This window comes from Phaseolus vulgaris, chromosome 11 (assembly GCF_051622355.1).
Source record: "Phaseolus vulgaris cultivar YP4 chromosome 11, ASM5162235v1, whole genome shotgun sequence".
Taxonomy (NCBI): domain Eukaryota; kingdom Viridiplantae; phylum Streptophyta; class Magnoliopsida; order Fabales; family Fabaceae; genus Phaseolus; species Phaseolus vulgaris.
In genome coordinates this window covers 8,132,831-8,148,069 of record NC_143508.1, presented here as the reverse complement: position 1 = coordinate 8,148,069, position 15,239 = coordinate 8,132,831, and the positions used below count along the sequence as shown (strand labels likewise).

Sequence of the window (15,239 nt, the reverse complement as noted above, 5' to 3'; positions counted from 1 at the left end):
ATTATAATGTCATTTATTTATATAGTTGGAATTTAATTCGTATACTGTCTATAAAAATATATTAGCAATCAACTAAAATGTAATGTTGGTAAATTTTTTGAAATAATTATCATAAAAATTTAAAATATATATATTATACATGATGAATTATGATGGAATGATAACATGAAAGAATTTTCAAGTTATAAAAATTCTCAACATAATCGACAATTTTTTTGTTGAAGTCGTCAAAATTTTGTTCTAGTCCCTTTTAATCATGAATAAATATGAGCCCGTAAAATTAGTTACGTGATTTGATTTGATGCAACAGGAAAGTGATATTAGTGGCAAGTGGCTTAATAAAACAGTTTTTTTTTTGTTGTTCAGAATTGGGGTTATTGAAAACAATTACTCTTATTTAAAAAGTATTCACTAACGGAAAACGATCATATTCCTATTATCATTGCTCTTATTACATTATTTTTGTTGTTTGGTTTTATCTAATGGTTTACCAAAATATCTTTTTAAAGGCTTGCTGATATTGCATTGCATCTGCATCAAACATGATCCAGTGTTGAATGCTTGGACACTACCTCGTTGGCTGTTTGCACTTACAAGAACGATGGTGAGACAGAGATTGTCACGTTGATCTAGATGTTATTACTTCATTATAAAACATGTTTAAGACAACCTTATCTTCTTTGCAAAGCCACAAGAATTAGTTGTACCTATAACCACTCACAACAACTCGATCCAACACCGCACATCAAATGTGAGTTAATGTTATCGTAACTATCAAACGACAAAACTGTTCCTGTAATTAATTTTAATTTCTATAAAACGTTAACTTGTTTTATTGTGAATCATATTTAGTTAGGGTTTGCCATGTTCACTGGTGTGTTGTGTTAGTCTCTTTTCATAGTTTTGAATTTTAATTTTAATATCTTTCATGGTTGATATGAGACAATATATAAAGTTAAAAAGTACTGAGAAAGAGGTCTAAAAAGCTGCATAATAAACAAGTCCGTGGCCAACCTCATTTCTGATCTATTGCTACCTTTCAGCCTTTCTCCATGTGACATAACAAACAATCTCTCTCTCTCTCTGTCTCTTGCACACACTCTTTGCTCCCTCAATAATTAGGGAATAATCGAAATTAGGAACACACCAAGTCCCTGTAAGAAAATAAAGAACCCCATAACTATTCTTCCTTTGAACGCAATAATTTAATCCCACCCACACTTTTTCCCTAATAAAAAAATTGACAAAACGCCTTTTTTTATTCTCTAGGCAAAAACGAAGTGCTAGCAACACATAACAACACCAAACAAAACAAAACTCAGCCGTTTGGTTTCTCCTCCTGTCACTGTTTCTTCATTTCCACTTCTTCTCACACCAGAACAAGATAGTTCTCTCTCAACCACCTTGATCCCCTCCACACCTGACTGGTTTTCCCCCCTCTGAATTTAAATGAAATGGCTCTGCACAAAACAGCCCCAAATAGCAGGGGGTACTATGTGAAGATGAAGCTCCTTCACAAACATGGCCGGCTTCATCACCACCAAGAAAAAAACTGTTTTTACAAATACTATAAATGGCTTCTCTGGCTCTCTCTTTCCCTCTATTTCTTCACTTCCTACCTCATCAGCAACAACAACACCCCCAAACAACCACCTTCCCTCAAAACAACTCATGGCTCCAGAACTCTTATTGAATCAAACAACACAGCTCCTCCACAGTCTCTAAACTATCTAGGTATCTACGCTCAATCTCATTTTATGTTACAGTGAAAGAAAATAAGTGTATGTATCTTTCACGGAAGAAAAATATTATTTTTAAGATAAAGATTTGAAATTTATCGTTGTTTGATATTTTGCTTTATAAGGGCATGGGTCGCTGAAGAACTTGAAGGTGTTTGTGTACGATCTTCCGCCGAAATACAACACGGATTGGTTATCAAACGAGAGGTGCAGCAAACATTTGTTTGCGTCGGAGGTTGCCATTCACAGGGCTTTGTTGACCAGCGAGGTGCGAACTTTTGACCCTTACGAAGCTGACTTTTTCTTCGTACCGGTTTACGTCTCTTGCAACTTCAGCACCATCAACGGCTTCCCCGCGATTGGTCACGCGCGCTCCCTCATCGCCTCCGCGGTCAACCTCGTCTCGTCGGAGTATCCTTTCTGGAACCGGAGCAGGGGCTCCGACCACGTATTCGTGGCGTCGCATGATTTCGGCTCGTGTTTCCACACGCTGGTACGTTCATCTTCGTTTTTTTTTGTCTCCAAACGGTTTCGCTCGTTGACTTCGTAGAATGATTTCTTTTGTTTGGTTTTGCGAAGGAGGATGTGGCGGTGGCTGATGGCGTGCCAGAAATTATGAGAAACTCGATCGTGTTGCAGACGTTTGGCGTTGTGCACGACCACCCATGCCAGAAGGTTGAGCATGTGGTAATTCCGCCGTACATTTCGCCGGAAAGTGTGCAGGACACGATGGATAACTCTCCGGTGAACGGACGGCGAGATATTTGGGTTTTCTTCCGGGGCAAAATGGAACTTCATCCCAAGAACGTTAGTGGACGATTTTACAGCAAGTAATAACTACCTCCATTTCTTCTCTCTACTTAAATGAGAAATTAACTACACAATTTAATTCTGTACAAAATAGTCAAAACCTGAATGAATACAATTTCATCGCAAATTTTATTATATTTTTAATCGAAATTTCAATTTTTTGTAAATACAATTGTTTTATATTTAATACCATTTCACCATTTAAAAATTATTATTCGAAGTAAATTTGTCATATTTTGTCAACTAACTATTTTCTATGATTTGTATTTTTGTTGATAAATTCATTGTTTTAACCTTGAAGGAAAGTGAGGACAATGATATGGCGAAAGTTCAACGGCGACCGGAGGTTTTACCTGCAGAGACACAGGTTTGCCGGTTACCAGTCAGAGATTGCACGTTCGGTGTTTTGTCTGTGCCCTTTAGGGTGGGCCCCGTGGAGTCCTAGACTAGTAGAGTCCGTCGCTTTGGGTTGCGTGCCGGTAGTTATAGCGGACGGTATCCAGTTGCCGTTTTCCTCCGTCGTGAAGTGGTCGGAGATATCGATCACGGTGGCGGAGAAGGACGTGGGGAGGCTGGCGGAGATACTGGAGCGCGTGGCGGCGACGAACCTGAGCACGATTCAAAAGAACCTGTGGGACCCAGCGACAAGAAGGGCACTACTTTTTAACAACCAGGTTGGGGAAGGGGATGCCACGTGGCAGGTCCTACATGCTTTGAGCGAAAAGCTTGAAAGGTCCTATAGGGCTTCGAGAGTTTCACGCCAATTGGATTTTGACACGTAAGAGGTCTAAACTCGGTGCCGAGCTGGTTACTTGTCTCTTCACCCGTGCTCATCACATTACGCAAACAAAACACGCTGCTGCATGGAAAGATTATAATAAAGAAATAAATAAATAATTAGTAAATATTTAAAATAACACTTAGTGGATGACAGCTGGAATTTATTCAGAGATGGAATTTATTGACTCATGCTGGGCCCAAAGTGGAAGATTGGATTTACGACTTTCTCAGGGTTTATTAATCGTGACGTGGCTTATCATGATGACATGGCAATAATTGATTGGAAGGATTCGCGGTTTGGAGAAGAAGAACTGAAAAAACATGTTCGGAGGTAGATTTTGTATAATCATTTTTGGTGTAAATAAATCTAAAAAGTTATATAATACGAATACACAGTGCATTTTTTGAGATGTGTTGTTGGTTATGTTTATTATTTTATTTTATTTGATTAAATTGGTAACTGGAAAAGGAATAAAGTAAGGGTTGTTTTGCAGTAAAAAGATGGAAAAATGAAGGTGAAAATGGTTTTAGATTCTGGTGTTTGTGAGTGAAATGATTAATGAGAAGGGAGAATAATGGAGGAAGATGAGGGTGTGTCAGAAATGGCAGAACTTTTATAGTGGTGGTTTAAATTTTCAATTTTTATCTTTTGAAGTTAATGGGGCCGTCAGAGTGGTCACGAATGCCTTAAAGGCTTGTCAAAATCAACGCAGCCAACCACAGAGAGAATCCATCCATCAGATGCCACACCAAAAGTGAAACCAAGTTTTCAATCTTAAAAAACTCAAACAAACATTACTAATTCACCAACATCCTTTTAATATTTTTTATCTTTTATAATTTTCTTATTATAATTGTTTACTATTCTTAATTAAGTACATTCATAATTTCAATTTTTAAATATTAAAGTGTTATTTAAGAATATTTGAATGATTTAAATATTTTTATTTATTTATTTATCTAACTATATTACTCATTTATTTTTCTTTAATATTTTTATAACCCACAAAATTCCAGTTCAATAAACTATTATCTATCTTATCTATACTTATATATAAAAAAATTATTTATTATAACTGCTTTTGATATACATAATTTTATTATTCTATCTTTATTTTAAATATCTTATTTTATTAGTATAATAAAGTATTTACTTATTTTATATGAATTAATTCAAAAAAAATTATTTATTGATTTTTAAATTAATATTAATGAACAGTTTTTATAGTTACTACTTTTCACTCTTCTTTTAATTTCTTATTTTAAGGCAACATATGAACAAAGAGAGAGTATACTCTCACATCACAAGTTTTCACATCAAATCTCACAAATCAAATCAAATAACTTTCATTTTTAATCACTCTCTTCACTCCATTTCAAACAAGTATATTCTTGGTAAAACCATTATTTTTTTTGTATCTACCATCAAGTCAATCCTAACCTTAAGGTGAACATCACCATACTCTCCAATTTCAAAACTACAAATGGAAGAACAAAATTTAAAGAAGGAATACTCAAACTGAAAAAAAAAAAAAAAGGTTGTTTAATCAATTAATGATTTTTGTTTTCCATTTTTTTTATCAGCAATAATTTTTTTAATCAATTAATTTTTGTTTTACATGTTATTCCAAAATTATTTATGTGTGTATATTAAATTTTTATCATCTTGAAAATTTAATGAAAGAGGAGAATACAGTTACAAAGCACCTGTATTTCCCCTTAATATTAATAATGTTCATTAATAGAGGTTTAATTCAGAAATTGAAATATAGACACTGGTTTCTGAAAAGGAAAAAAATTTAGGCATGGCCTTTAGCCTTTGTAGGGAAAGTTTGTTTCCAAACAATTGTTTAATTCTGGATCTGTTCTTTGGCGATTTCTTCTTCCACCACACCATGGTTTCATCTTGCACCTTCATGGAATGGTGAAATTACCATTTTCATATTTTCCACCTCTTTTTTATCTTCTTCTCTCCTTCTCCATTGCCACCGAATGTTTTACCATTCTTCCCAACTTTTGCAATATATTTTCTATTATAGGCTTTGCACTCCCAATATTCGAAAGTCAACTAATAATAATATAATAATAGAGTAACTCATAACATTAGGATCAAAGAAAGTCAACGAAGAGGATATGTGAAACCAAATAAAATCATGTCAAGCTTCATGATAAATAAAAATGCATAATTTAGAATATAATTTTTATATTTTATATTGCACGATCTAAAATATCAAATTTATATTATATATTACACGATCCTAAAAGTCTTTAAATTTCACAATCCAAAATTAAAAAAAATAATTCAAAAGGGTATTGTAAGATTTACAAAATTATGGGGTTGCAGAAAGAAATTGTGGTTGCGGAAAGAAATTTCCTTGTACTTGTTCACTTTCTCCTTTTTTTGCTTCTGGACTTTTGGCCCAATATTGCGCATACAGAAGTTTAGCATTGTTCCTGATTCACGATCATGAAAAAAAAAATGCGTGTTTGCTGTGTCGTAATTAAAAACATCCATACATAATTAAGAGAAATATTACAAAATAATAACAAGGAAAGGCTGTTATATAGCCACCAAACTCTGTCACAGAAATTTTACCATTTTTATAATATTCAAGATAATACCAAAAAAAAATTTATAAACGAAATTAAATAATTCTGAAGATACCACTTCAATAATTGCTAAATTTTCAATTTTGATTCACACTAATAATAAATGGTTGATATTGTTGGGAGGCGATTTTTATGATTAATAAGTTAAATATCGTTCACAAATTTGATTAGTGATATTATGTTTAAATTAGGTATTAGGTACTTGATAGTGATTGGCACGTCGAAAAATCTGTCATGAAAATATGCTTTTCTCACATTAATTATTAACCTCTTTTTCATTTAAATAAAAAATAAATGAGAATGCTCATTAATTACTTTTTGTTTTCCTATTATTGGTCCTATCGAGTTTTGTCTCTTTGATAATTAAATTCAACTTTTCTTTCCGTTCCAAATCAAGAATTCAAACAAAAATTTAGACCAAATCCAATGAAAATCAAATACTTTTAGAATTCGTGGATGATTTCAGTTCAGAGACGAATTTTCTTAGCACCTCTTTATCTTTTTTTTAAGAAAAATCAAAGAAAAAAAGCCAACTATAAAATTCATTTCTTAACAAAAGTCATATATTATGTATGAATTATTTTTATATGATAATTAGGCAATACATTATTAGATTAGATGGGGTTAAATAGGGATTTTACATCTCATATTTCCATATTCTCTTTTCCATAACCATGAATGGCTTCATAAATCTTAAAATAAAGTAATTAACATACACTGAAAATATTATTATCCTTGTCGGGTTTAAAAGCAAAAAACAAGCTTGATTTATGGTTGCTATTAGTGAGCTAGTAATTTCATAAAGTCTAATCCTTTTCGTTATCGATATATATGTGATATTAAGTTTGCTTGGCCCTATCAAAACTATTTTGTCCTCTCTTTTTATTATTTTTCAATAATTGAATCTCATGCACAGGAGATTTATAATCAAGATCAAATATAGTTAATTATTAACAAAAAAGTTTTTATATCTTCAATAATAATGTTTTTGTTTGTCTTTATGAAGAAACGTTCTCCTGATAAGTGTTAATTTTTCTCTTTTAAATAATTAGATTCTTGTAATTCATTTTATTTTAAAACAAACGCCTTAGTTTAAACTCACATTTTTTAATTTTGAGTTTGAATCCTAGAATACAATAATGTTAAAAATATAAAGACAAAATTTTACCGTTCAATATTATATGTACGAAAATTTTTTAAGAAACAATTAATTATTCACATAATATTCACGACATATTTTTTTTATTTGTATATTAATAATATGAGATATTCTTACAAAGTTGAATTAGTTTATGTAATCATCACAATTGTTTGCTTGTTTTTTCTTTTTTAGATTGGATATAAAGTGTTTTATGACATTCTAACTTATATTTTATTTGGACATTCACGACGTTCAATGACTTTATCTCTTTGATGTATTTTCTCTTTAATGTCTTGAGCTACTTTCACAGTTTCACCATTAACTTTATTGGTCAACTTGATTATCTTGAGTATCTTCTATGATTCAACGATTGTTGATGTCATGTTTTGTGTATTAATCATGTGACCTCTTCGTAAGGTTTTTTCTCTAACTCCACGGTAGACGTCAAAATGTGTTTACAGGATCAAATTAATCTATGTAATCACCACAACTTTGGTTTTTCCCTTCTCTTTTTGTCTACCTTCGTCCTTAGTCTTCGACTTTCGATCTTTGTCTCGATCTCCGATGGAATACCTATAATTATACTCTTAAGGCTAAAGTCAGTTGAAAGATACAACGATTTAGCAAGGTTTCAAAAAATCATTAATTCTTCCATGAGATATACACCTATTTATACTAATCAATCTAGAGCCAAGTAAGTCTAAATATCTCTTTAATCATAGTCGTATACTTGATTTACATTTAATTGTTTTTAATAAAATGATTAATCGACAATCCTAAAAGTTTATGATTGAATGATTCTTTAAGATACTGAGATTGTAGACGTATCAACTTTGTTAAATTATGGATTATCATAGTAAAATGAAGTTCAAAATATCAAATGATTCAAAAAATTAGCAAGGGACAAATTACAACTAAAAGTTTTATTTACATAAAATTGAATTAATAAAAGGGAAATTTATAACTTGAACGTGTTTTTAAAATCTATTTTTGAAAAATTAGGGTACCTATTTATAGAAGAAGTAAGGTAATATTTAAAAAAGAATCTCTCTCTTATAAATGACAATTTTTGTCCTTTTAATTATTAATTGACAAAAGGCACGAATTGATTTGGTTGTCGCATAGTAACGAAACGCGTCTATCAAACTTCAGGAGTGTTTCGGACACTGAATTATGGTGTGGCCCATTTCGTTATCCACATTCATGCTATACAAATTCCTGATCAAGGCCTGCGCATGGGCCAGCAACAGTACCATACTATAATTTGGGTTTGTTTTTTTTGATAACCCTTTTCAAAAATATTTATAAAATAAGAAAATTTGACAAAAAAGAAAAGAATAAGATTTTTTTTTATAAATGGTATAAAAATTATATTTTTTAGGATTTCGTGAAACAACATACTCTTCATCTGTGTGATGACAATGGAAAGGAAACAAAAATGAAAAAAAAAGAAAAGAATATGGTGGTCCAGTGTCAGGCATCAAAGTCCTTGAGAAAGGTTCTTTCTAAGGGAGCATGTCCTTTATCTGTGTCACTTTTCACACCCATACACGTATCAGGAAATCATTCGTATCAATTTATTTGAATAGCATAATAGGATCCAAAACAATACAACAAAATGAAACATCACAACACAACAAAACATTTCAATCATTGGAGTGGCTTGGACGTTCAACTACTCTTGCAATTACACTTAGCAATGGGACCATCACAAAAACCACCCCAGAAACCATTTCACAATTTAAATTTTCAACTATATATGTATAAAGGGTAACTTGAAATTGAGACACACCAACATGAACAAACTTGTGCTTAGCATTCTGGGATCAGATTGTGGTCTCTCCTAGGATCATGGCAATAGTTGTACACCATGTAGTTGTTTTGGACCCATTGCATGGCCCTGAACTGCTGAGGGCTCAAACTTCCAAAGCCAGATGGAGAGCCAGAAGGTGGCCTGCATGAGGCAGAGCTTTCACTAGTGCAACCTTGAAGTTTGAAGTTTTTGTACCTACCAATGAAGGGTTGGTACTTATAGTCAGCTTTGTATTTTCCACCCTCTGTTGCCCAAGCAGATGCATCCCAAATTGACCCATACACATACATTGGCCTTGTAGGGTATGTGGCCTCACTTTTCCTTGGATACCTTCTTACTGGGACATCATCCACAAAAAATCTGCATAAATATTATTTCCATTATAACACAACTTAGTTAACAACAATGCATGCAACATATTACAATAACCACATTCATTCCACAAGCAAGATTGTCTATCACAATCACCTGATGTGAGAAAAATTCATAGTCATAATCTAACAATGAGCTATGAATGAATGTGCTGTATCGAATTTCAGAAAAAGATAACAGGATATTACTAGTCAGGGGATCATAGTATGATTGTGACTATGCAGTAATTTAGACATACACAAAAAAGCATAATTGAGACAAATTTTGAAATGAGGCTAAGGTTTTACAGTTACCTCCTTATAAATAGTCATGCATCATAAATTTAATGATTTTTGTAATAGTTGTTTTAAAAGTAATAAAAATTAATATTGTAAATTGATGAAGATGTGGACATATAAATTCATAATTAAGGAAGTTGAAAATTGGTGGCATGAGAATGCATGAAATATTACATTAACTCAGTGGGTTTCCATAGAATGCCATAGTTGTGAAAATCCTGTGTTGGGTCAAACCAGAGATGAAACCTCATCTCTCTTCCTACAATATTCACATCTCCACTTCCTCTGATGTATACATTTGTCTGCAAGACATATGGCTTATCTGGCGTCGTACCAAGGAACTCTATGTCAATTTCATCGTGGTTTCCGGGGTGGTCTTGGTTGTTTGAAAGCTGCAATTTTTAAAGAGTTAAGAGAAAGAGATTAAAATTTGCACTGAAAAGAAGAGCTTTATTTTTTTCAACATTAGCTGAAGTTGTAGAGTAATTCTCACGTAGAGAGATGTAATGACTCCTGCAGTGTAACCAGGTTGAAGCTTAATTGCAGCACCAAAGTATCCAGACTTATAAGAGTGAAGTGACTTGAATCCACTCCCTGTGTTACAAAAAATGTCTTAGTAAGAGTATGGTCTAAGTTAGTAACAGTGAAGAATGGACTAATGGTGTGTTACCAAATGACCAAAAACCTTGGGTTGTGAATTTAAGGGAAATTAGGAGTCAGATGTGAGAGTGAGACAAATTTCCATACCTGAGCTAGTGTCTAGCCATATTGTCAATGAGCCTTGGTCTATTCTCTGATGCTGAGGTCCCCAAAGGTTTTTAAACCCTTGATTAAAGCTAACAGGACTAATTTTGGAACTGGGGTAGTAGCCAGGTGAAGGTGGTCCCTGAGCACAACCAGAATAAATCATACATGAGAGTACAAGAAGGGAGAGAACATGAATCATATGGAGGAAAGGGGATAGTGATGATGGCATTGTAGGAACAGAATGACTCTGCTAAAATGCAGGGTGGGGCTGAAGGTTTTAGGTTAGTTGATACTTATGAAAGATTATGGCTACAGAGTTTGGTATATAAAGGGGTTCAAGGCCCTACTGTTCCAAAAAGGTGATAAGTTAGTTGATTGGGGAGTTACACATGATGACAAAAACTTATCACATTTGTAGTAACCATAAGGGAATATGTTGAAGTTAAGATATGGGCTTTTCCGTGCAATTTCTTCAAGGGAGGGAACTTCCTTTTCAAGTGAATACCTGTTTGGTATAAACTTGCAAATTATAATGTACCACTTGAATGGAATAACAGGGAGGAGGAATGACACTGTTTTAGTTTACTTGATGACACTGATTTGGTTACCCTTGACAAGGTCACATAGTGGGCATGGATAGCTTTACATATGTATGGTTCACCACACCGAATTACAAAACATCACCATTGAACATTTGGACAAGGTATAAATTGCATTCAGAAACATGGGCAACAAATGTCTCATTATGTGTTCTCTTTGGGAAATGTGATGGGAAAGGACAACTTCTCAATGAATGATAACTTTCTTATGGTACTTTCTCACTGTTGCGTACAATTTCTTCTTGAAAGTATTCAATCAAAGTTGTTAACTAGTTATTATAGTGATGTTATAAGTAATTTAGTGTGATACAAAATTAAGATACAATTTTGATACAATCAAAGTTGTAGAAATAGTTTGACATGCTCCCTGTGCAGCTTAGTGCCACAATTAGCGGCAAGAGATAGTAATTTAATCACAAGATACCTCATAATAACAAAGTAAAACATCTAGAATTTGGAAACTGATTCTTCTTGCATGACTTGAACTTGTCATGTTATGCTACAGAGGATTTATAATCTAAACGGGTCAACGTTGAATTTGTCATATGCCAGAGTGCCACAATTAATTATCAATCAGTGGCAGTAATTGAATATTACAACACTTTAAAGATGCCCAATCTGCAAGGTAAAGAAAGCATTTGGATTTTAGAAACTGATTATTTTTGCATGACTTGAATTGTTCACATGCAATAAAGGGGGATTATAATTAACGGGTCAACATTTAGCAACTTGAGTGGAACTCAGAACCACCAAAACCGTTTTTCCACTTTGCATGTTTTGACTAATTTGAGCTTGAGAATATCAAGCTGATGCATATTCAATATCATAATCACATTTTAATTCAACAACTTCATTTCAGTTTCAGCAATATCAGCGACCCTAGAAATATGCATGTAGCAACCATGCTTTATTAAATTTTGTACATTTTTTTTCATCTGTTCTTGGTCTTCTGCTGATCTAAAAAAGAAACAAGGAAATCTCAACAACTAGATTTAGCAAAAGTTGTGGTTGCGGTCGTTACTTCAAAGAAAACCTACCTCAAAGTGGTTATCAAAATATCATTTTCCATCAAAATATAGGGGTTATGTAAATACATAATTGATGATGACCAGTGTAGTGTAGTGTAAAGCTGAAGTGCGTTGACAAACTAGCACACAATGCCATTTTTTAATCTTAGTCTGTCGGCAAATTCTCAAGGCTGAAAATTTTCCACCAATTCTTAGTTAGCTCATAAATTGAGGAAAATTGTTGTTTCATAGGAAGCACGTACTTAATTTAAGGTACATAATTTGTTGGTACAATTTCAAGTACATAATTTGAAGGAACAAATATAATTGTTGACAAAGCTAAAGAATAGCACATAATGAGATGACTATATACACAATTGGGTCTGAAGTCTTTTAGCTTTTAGGACACTCTAGAGTCTTAAATCCAAGTTCTTAGATTGGGTATTAACCTATAGCAAAGAGTTTATTGACGCACATATGACATAGTTCTTTTTTATTTTGAAGAAGATAAAAGAAACAATTCAACTAGGCAAGTTCTGGTCCACATTATCATCTACTAGTAAATGCGTCTGCCATGTATTTCGCTGCAATGTTTCCATGATTTATGGTTAAGGTGCAAAATAATTGTCAATCCTTCCCCTGCATGTAAACCAGTAATGAAAAGACTTGTCACTCTAATATGAAGATGTTCTATCTAGTTTTAGATAAAGCTAATTTTATGGTTCAACTAACTCAAATACTAATTCTTATTTTATTACATAATTCAGATTGTAATTTGCAGGCAAATGACTTATAGGAATATATTTTTGAAATGAACTACTTTTACTTGTATTTTATTTTATCTTTTGTTTTCATTAGGTTGCATGTACTTAAGGGTAGATAATCAATGAATTTTTTTTTTGCAGACTCTGCTAAAAAGATTAGATAAACAAATGTGTTGGATCATTGCTGGGAGCCTGTGGCGTGCTGGTTTTGAATTTAGAGACCAATCCTTATGGTCATAAAACAAGCAAAACTCTGCAAATATTTTCCTACCACGTTCTATCTGTCATAAACAAAACCAAATAGACTACTCTACAAGGCATGTGGAAGCATTTATACTTATAGAATATCTGTAAATAATTATAAGGACCACGCCATGCTTTTCAAATCTCAATTAGAAGAGTTTGACAAAGTAATCTTTCTTATCAAAAGTAGGGCATATACTTGATCATAGTTGGTTTAGAATTCTTAGTAGAAAGTACTCTGATAGATGTGGTAGTAAATAACATGAAATTGTGAATGTATCAAGGATAAAGGTATGAGCCAATGCTTATGACAAAATCTATTGATTAATGCTTTGGTTTTTGTGTTGATCTCATGTCAAAATGATGTTAAACATTAGAAGGGGTTTACATTTTTCACTCGACTGAACTGGTTAGTCAAAATCCAAACTGAAAGAAGAACTACCTAGTACAAATTAATGACATTAAGTAGAATTTAGCATGGACTCATTCATGCACTTTCTAGATATAGTTTAGTTAATCATCATAAAAGAGAAGTACTTTCTGTTAATTTATGTCTTAATCTTCCGTAACAGAAATAAAATAGTAACAATGTTTGTCTATTACCTGCTAAAATTCAAAGACACAGGGACCCAAATAATTAAACATGTCTACATCCATCAACGTCCTCCCATTGTGAATAAAGAACTCACTCTGAAAGCTTTCAGCACCACAACTCTTTGGTGAAGTCTTGTCTCTTATAAATACTTTATTTTGAATTCAGTGATTGATAATCAGTAACAACAATCAAGATATGCAGCAATTGGAAATTCTACTGTTATATATGTTGAATATGGAATACAGTGTTAAGTACTAACCAATGTGAATTCAGTTTTCTTGCAACTGAAATTTATGAAACAAAGATGTGTTACTTTCTTTTGCACTCACTTACACGTCTAAAAAAGGTGGACAAAAGCAAAACCTGTTTATTAGTTGTTTAGTATGTTGAAATTATAATACTATAATAACAATTTAGTGTTTATTTTTCCTTGTTTGATCAAAAGATGATATGAAGAGGTGACAGGATAAGAAGGTTGTATCTGCAAAGATCTTTCTTTTGTCTGTTATCATATGTTTTGAAGACAGAAGTAAAGAAAGAATGGGAAACATGCTTAAATTACGCTGATGCGATTCTGATTTTGAGTTACCTTCACAATTTGCTAAGGAATTGAACCAAAAATAGAATTTTCATGCATATTTATTCTATGGGTTTATTTATTATTTTTAGATCAAAATTTAAAAATCAGTTTTTTTTTATTCTTATTTTTTAAATATCCATGCATATCAGAAAAAAGAAATTTCTAGCTTGCAACCAATTTGTCATATACTTTATTGGGCAGGTGTGAGTAGGTTTTCAAATATAATTTTAAAAATAAAAAGATTTTGAAATCAAACTCTTAATTATATATTTATGAAATATAGTTATATATGTATATTAGTTGCATCACACACGCAACCATGATATATCGGTTGGGTCCGAATTTTAATAAATATATATTAGTATTAAAATTTATACAATTTTTTAAAACGATAAATCCTATGATAAAAACTATTCTTTTATAAAAGATATTAAAAATTATTTTAAATACTTAACATTAAAAATAATAATCACCAAATTAATGTATTGATAAGAACCTTCATTAATTTATTCTTAAAATTTATATTTTTATCAGCCATATATTTTTATGAAAATTCTTCTTAATCTCAAAAACAAAATAAATTGGGTTACTTATTAGATTATTTTAAAGACAATAATTGTCAATAGATATTGAAGAAAAAATTGTTTCAAGATAGTTGAAAAATATAAGAACATATAACAGAGAAAATAACTTTCAAAACAAATTATCTTAATAATTCAATATCTAATTTGTTTTCCTAAAATTCACAAAAACCATGAGTTTTTATGTGCACTTGATGTGGAAAACATATGGAATTCTTACAGCACTAGAAAAAAAATATAAAATGATAGAAAAATAAAAGTACTTGTTAACAATTGACTTATGAAATAGGTATTCAGTGTTTATATCATTACACTTTATTGTATTTCTGCATTAAATTAATAATGAGTGGTGATTTTGACTAAGCTTTTATTTATTTTTCACAATGGTTTTCCTTTCAAGTACAAACATTTTAATGTGTAAGTCAAACATGATTCTAACAAAGTGAGAAAATATTCATGACATTTTTTTTCATCATGAGCTAGTATACTTAAGGTGGGTTGAAGGTATATTGTAAATGATCCAATACTCTATTATAAATATTTTAATTCTTATAGTTTATAGTTTATGTTATCACCTTAC

General features: G+C 32.0%; 2 protein-coding genes across 2 annotated transcripts; one reads left to right on the top strand and one right to left on the bottom strand.

Annotated features, from left to right (window-relative positions):
- The first annotated feature begins 980 nt into the window (after positions 1-980).
- Positions 981-3,737, top strand: LOC137820438 (putative glucuronoxylan glucuronosyltransferase IRX7). The gene is made up of 4 exons (XM_068624541.1): positions 981-1,734; positions 1,865-2,232; positions 2,319-2,569; positions 2,851-3,737. Exons 1-4 carry the CDS (start codon positions 1,455-1,457, stop codon positions 3,329-3,331), a joined length of 1,380 nt encoding a protein of 459 aa, XP_068480642.1. The 5' UTR covers positions 981-1,454; the 3' UTR covers positions 3,332-3,737.
- Positions 3,738-8,633: 4,896 nt separating this feature from the next.
- On the bottom strand, positions 8,634-11,003 carry LOC137829289 (xyloglucan endotransglucosylase/hydrolase protein 31). Its single transcript, XM_068636095.2, has 4 exons — positions 10,291-11,003; positions 10,037-10,137; positions 9,718-9,935; positions 8,634-9,253 (listed from the first exon to the last, which is right to left on the bottom strand). Exons 1-4 carry the CDS (start codon positions 10,517-10,519, stop codon positions 8,893-8,895), a joined length of 909 nt encoding a protein of 302 aa, XP_068492196.1. The 5' UTR covers positions 10,520-11,003; the 3' UTR covers positions 8,634-8,892.
- Between the last annotated feature and the right edge of the window lie 4,236 nt (positions 11,004-15,239).

Excerpts from the sequence above, each read along its gene's own strand:
- LOC137829289 (XM_068636095.2), bottom strand. The coding sequence starts at position 10,519 with ATGCCATCATCACTATCCCCTTTCCTCCATATGATTCATGTTCTCTCC. Across the intron at positions 10,138-10,290 it reads ATGGCTAGACACTAGCTCAG|GGAGTGGATTCAAGTCACTT; the intron begins GTATGGAAATTT and ends TTTGTAACACAG. Across the intron at positions 9,936-10,036 it reads GAGTCATTACATCTCTCTAC|CTTTCAAACAACCAAGACCA; the intron begins GTGAGAATTACT and ends TAAAAATTGCAG.
- LOC137820438 (XM_068624541.1), top strand. The coding sequence starts at position 1,455 with ATGGCTCTGCACAAAACAGCCCCAAATAGCAGGGGGTACTATGTGAAG. Across the intron at positions 1,735-1,864 it reads ACAGTCTCTAAACTATCTAG|GGCATGGGTCGCTGAAGAAC; the intron begins GTATCTACGCTC and ends TTGCTTTATAAG. Across the intron at positions 2,233-2,318 it reads GCTCGTGTTTCCACACGCTG|GAGGATGTGGCGGTGGCTGA; the intron begins GTACGTTCATCT and ends GGTTTTGCGAAG.